We start from the raw sequence: 3,978 nt of genomic DNA, 5'->3' as shown, positions 1-3,978 counted from the left end.
CTACTTCCAGAAGTTTATCTTTCCGAATTCAAGATTGATCTCGCTTCTGCTATAATGAATGGGAGCAGAATCGAGTCCTCGGCTGATTACTGCTTATTTGCTCCATTTAAAGCGCCTTGGTTCCCTCTGTGCAGTCTGTTAGGGCTGATTATTAGCCGCTGGGCCATTTATCATCTGATCCGAAAGCCTAGGAAGCATGGTGCAAAGGGACTCTTGCACTGGCTGGGTCCGGTTTCAGTGCAAATCATGGAAAAAGGAGCGGGCGGGAACAGGTTCAGGAGTTCGTCAGTTTTCGTTTCCTGGCGGAAGGTGACAACGTGGTGCAAAGCGAGTCCAACACCTCCACGCCACGCAAAGCTACAAAGACAGGCGCAGGCAGCCACATTTTTCGCGCCCGGAGTAGAATCTTGTATCTCCCCAGGTCTCTAGTTCCAGGGCAACACCAGCGAACAAGCTGGGGGGGATCAGACACCTTTTAATCTCCGCGCTTTGCGGCAATCGCTAGCAGACTTAACGCGTAAGAAGTGTTGCCTATAAGGCGAGAAAGGGACTAAGGGCTTTGCAATGCTACAGGCCAGGTACCTTCCCTGGGACCTGTAATTACGAATCCTTCGGGACTCTGGAAAGCCTGCCCAACGTCTTGGCTTCTACCCTCTTTCCTTTCAAGCTATTAGTCATGCACTTAAACACCCGTGAGCTTCGCAGGAATGTACTTTCCAGGGCTGTCCCTCTTTGCGGATTGAGCGTCGGAAATCACACATTTAACTGTAGATTTAAAAAAAAACACAACCACCACAATCACCTACCGCTAAGAAATGGAGAAACCCGTGGCGCACACTGACATTTCTTTTCCATCACCTCTCTTGTTTTCATTGATTTCTCAGGTCGGGTTGTACTAGTACAGTTCTGCAGTTTTCATTGTATTTTGGGGAGAGGAAGGTGACACTTGCTATTGCAGTGGACGGATCCGATTCTGCTCTTATTGAAATAAGTAACAGCAGTTGTGCTATCAATTTAAGTGAGTTTCTTCAGGGACTTGAGAAATACGGCTCTAGTTTATGTGCAGTCTAATAATATATATAGAAAGGAACCCTAAATCAACATGCACGAAACACTCGGAAATACCCTACAAATCCTCGCAAAGTGATTTCGAAATTACAGGTTTTGCTCACTTTAAAAACATAAAATTGAAACTTTTTTTGAGGGGCGGGGGTTGGAATGTTAGCTAGCAGGATTAAATCTCATATACATAGATATGAGTAATCGCTTAACTGTGTTATCACGGTAGCTGATCAGAAAAAGGAAAGACCGTTTATTGTTTTTTATTTAGGCCATACACAACTTCGTGTTAACATTTCCCCCACGGAAGCTGCAAATACAGATCACAGGTAATAAATATTCAGCTGACATGACTAGTTCTATTGCAAAACCGCTACCAGAGGAAAAAGAGGATACATAAATATTGTACGCGTGACATCTTTAAAAGTCTGTGGTCCAGAGGAGGAGAAAAGGAAACGCACGCCAAGAGAAGTTGCCCTGCGTTTGAAATTTCTGCTTGACTGCCCCAAGAAGAATTTAGTTCATTTATCTCTCGGTTAAGGCAGCCCGGATGCGCTTGAGACGCTGCCCAGGGTGAAAATCAGCGACGCTCACTCTAGTGCCCGGGGACCGGTTCCTTCCATGGACAGTCTGTGGCTTTGTAAACATTGGACAGACGCGACGCGAACACACGTGTCTCCCAGCGCCCGAGCTGCTGCAAGCCCAGCGGAGTCGGTCAGTTTCAGCTCGCAGCATAAAGTCAGTCGCTCCACGACGATCGCCACCAGGAGCCGGACGGTGCAGAAGCCGCCCCAGCCCCGGCCCCGGCCAGGCCGTCGAATGCGGAGCCAGTGCCCGGGGCAGTTGCAGAGGGGAGCCTGGAGTGGCTTGAGACACGAGCGCCACCCGCGCAACGTGGCCGGAGCTTGGGACGGGGCGGCGGTGCCAGGCCGGTCCCCTCTGGCGCTAGAAGGCGGCTGAGGCGCCCACGGCAGCCGGGGCCGCCCCGAGGGGCAGCAGCCCGGTGGGGAGCGGCCCGGGCTGGCCGCCCAGCAACACCGCCGCGCCAGCGCTGGGCCGGAGGAGGCGGGCGCCCTTCCCGGCCCCCGGGGCGCAGCAGGCGGCCTCCCGCTGCCAGCGGGGGGCGGCCACGCCGAGCAGGGCGGCGGGCAGCAGGCAGGGGGCGCGGGGCAGCAGCGGGGGGCCGCAAGCCCAGGCAGGGGGCGGCGGCGGGGGCCGCGGGGCCGGCTCGCTGCCCATCAGGATGCGCTCGATGCTGAAGGCGCCGCCGCGGCCCGAGGGAGCGGCCGCCTCCCGCTCCCGCAGCAGCAGCAGCCCCAGCTGCAGGGCGCCGCCGCCGGCCGCCTTCCGCCGCGCCAGGGAGCAGGAGGCGGCGGCGGGCCCGGGCAGGGGCGGCTGGGCGGGCAGCAGGGCGCAGAGCGGGGCCGGGCGCTTGAAGCGCTTCCTGCGGCGGAGGAAGCTGCCGTTGTCGAACATGCCCTGCGAGGCCGGGTCCAGCCCCCAGTCGCTGCCCTTGCCCGGGCTGCCCGGCTCCCGCGGCAGCTTGACGAAGCAGTCGTTGAGCGAGAGGTTGTGGCGGATGCTGTTCTGCCAGGCGGGGAAGCGGCGCCGGTAGTAGGGGAAGCGGCCGCGGATGAAGGCGCAGATGCCGCTCAGCGGCAGGCGCTGCTGCGGGCTCTGCAGGATGGCCATGGTGATGAGCGCGATGTAGGAGTAGGGCGGCTTGCCCTCGGGCGCCCCCTGCCGGCGGGGCCGCGCCCGGCCGCCCCCCGCCCCGTCCTCCTCCTCCTCGTCCTCCCCCTCCGAGCCCCGCGCGCCCGGCTGCAGGCCCGGCAAGGCTGGCTCGGCCGCCGGCCGCCGCATGGAGCCGCTCGCCCACTGACGCGGGAGTGGGGTGGGGGAGTGGGGTGCAGCTCTGGCCGCCGCTCGCCGTGTGGCTGGGAAAGCCCGGGCCCCGGCCCTTCTTATACCCCTCCCGCGTAAGGAGGGGGGGGGGGTGTTGGTCCTTGCTCCAGCCCAATGGTTTCACTGCTGGAGTGAAATCCCAGGGCCCTGCCCACCGCCGCGGAGCGGGATGCGGAGCCCTCGGGAAGCAGCGCGGGTGGGGGAGGATCACTGAGCTCCAGCTCCCGGGCGCTTCAGCCGCCTCTCGGTCCGCTGGGCTCGGGCTAGAGGCAGGTGGTGGTCGAGAAAGCGCGTTTGCAGCCTGTAGCCAGGGAAAGCTGCATCCTCTGCTACTCTAGATCTGAATTAGCAAAGTTACAATCGTAGTAAATTTCGCCCCGTTCGTCGGGCATCTATTGACTCACTCCTGCTTTCGGCTCTCCGCTGCGATTTGCCGCGCGGAAGAATGAACCCTCAGCGAGGACAGATGCAAAGTTATTTTGCTGCGATCGCTTCAAAGCGCTACGGAACTGTAATCAGCTGGAGATTAAAATCCTTAGGATTTCAGAGAATTTTAACAGTGCCGGTATTAAGAATCAGCACGTGGTGGGTTTCCCTCCTTCTAAAGCTTAGCCGCCCAAAATGAAACCTCACACTTTACACGGAAAGCCAGAAAACTTTTGCAGTCAAATCGTTCCAGATTATTGTATTTCCTCTCGCTAAAAAGCTCCCAACAGCCGATCTTCACGCCCTAGGGTTTGTACTGGAGAAACACGTGAACGTAACGCAAATGTTCAAATCTTCAAATTAGAGACAAGAGAAAACGCTTTATTTGAAATACCTGACACTAAAGTGAAGTTGTAAGTGCACAGCAGCAGTCAGATCGGGCGTGGTATCAGTCAAACTTCACGGCTTTGTTTGAAGAGTTAAAATAAGGAATAACCAATTTGGAGCATGAAGTAAACAGAGCACAGCGCCGAGTTTGCTTGGGGAAAGGCATTTTTATTAACCGTGGAGGCTATTTCCTATGGCACT

General features: G+C 57.3%; 1 protein-coding gene across 1 annotated transcript; it reads right to left on the bottom strand.

The window, feature by feature from the left end:
• Positions 1-711: 711 nt before the first annotated feature.
• On the bottom strand, positions 712-3,528 carry LOC142829834 (uncharacterized). Its single transcript, XM_075931676.1, has one exon. It carries the CDS (start codon positions 2,920-2,922, stop codon positions 2,005-2,007), a length of 918 nt encoding a protein of 305 aa, XP_075787791.1. The 5' UTR covers positions 2,923-3,528; the 3' UTR covers positions 712-2,004.
• Between the last annotated feature and the right edge of the window lie 450 nt (positions 3,529-3,978).

This window comes from Pelodiscus sinensis, chromosome 6 (assembly GCF_049634645.1).
Source record: "Pelodiscus sinensis isolate JC-2024 chromosome 6, ASM4963464v1, whole genome shotgun sequence".
Lineage (NCBI taxonomy): Eukaryota > Metazoa > Chordata > Testudines > Trionychidae > Pelodiscus > Pelodiscus sinensis.
The sequence above is the reverse complement of the archived record's forward strand: the minus strand, read 5'-3'. Positions and strand labels throughout refer to the sequence as shown.

Excerpts from the sequence above, each read along its gene's own strand:
- LOC142829834 (XM_075931676.1), bottom strand. The coding sequence starts at position 2,922 with ATGCGGCGGCCGGCGGCCGAGCCAGCCTTGCCGGGCCTGCAGCCGGGC.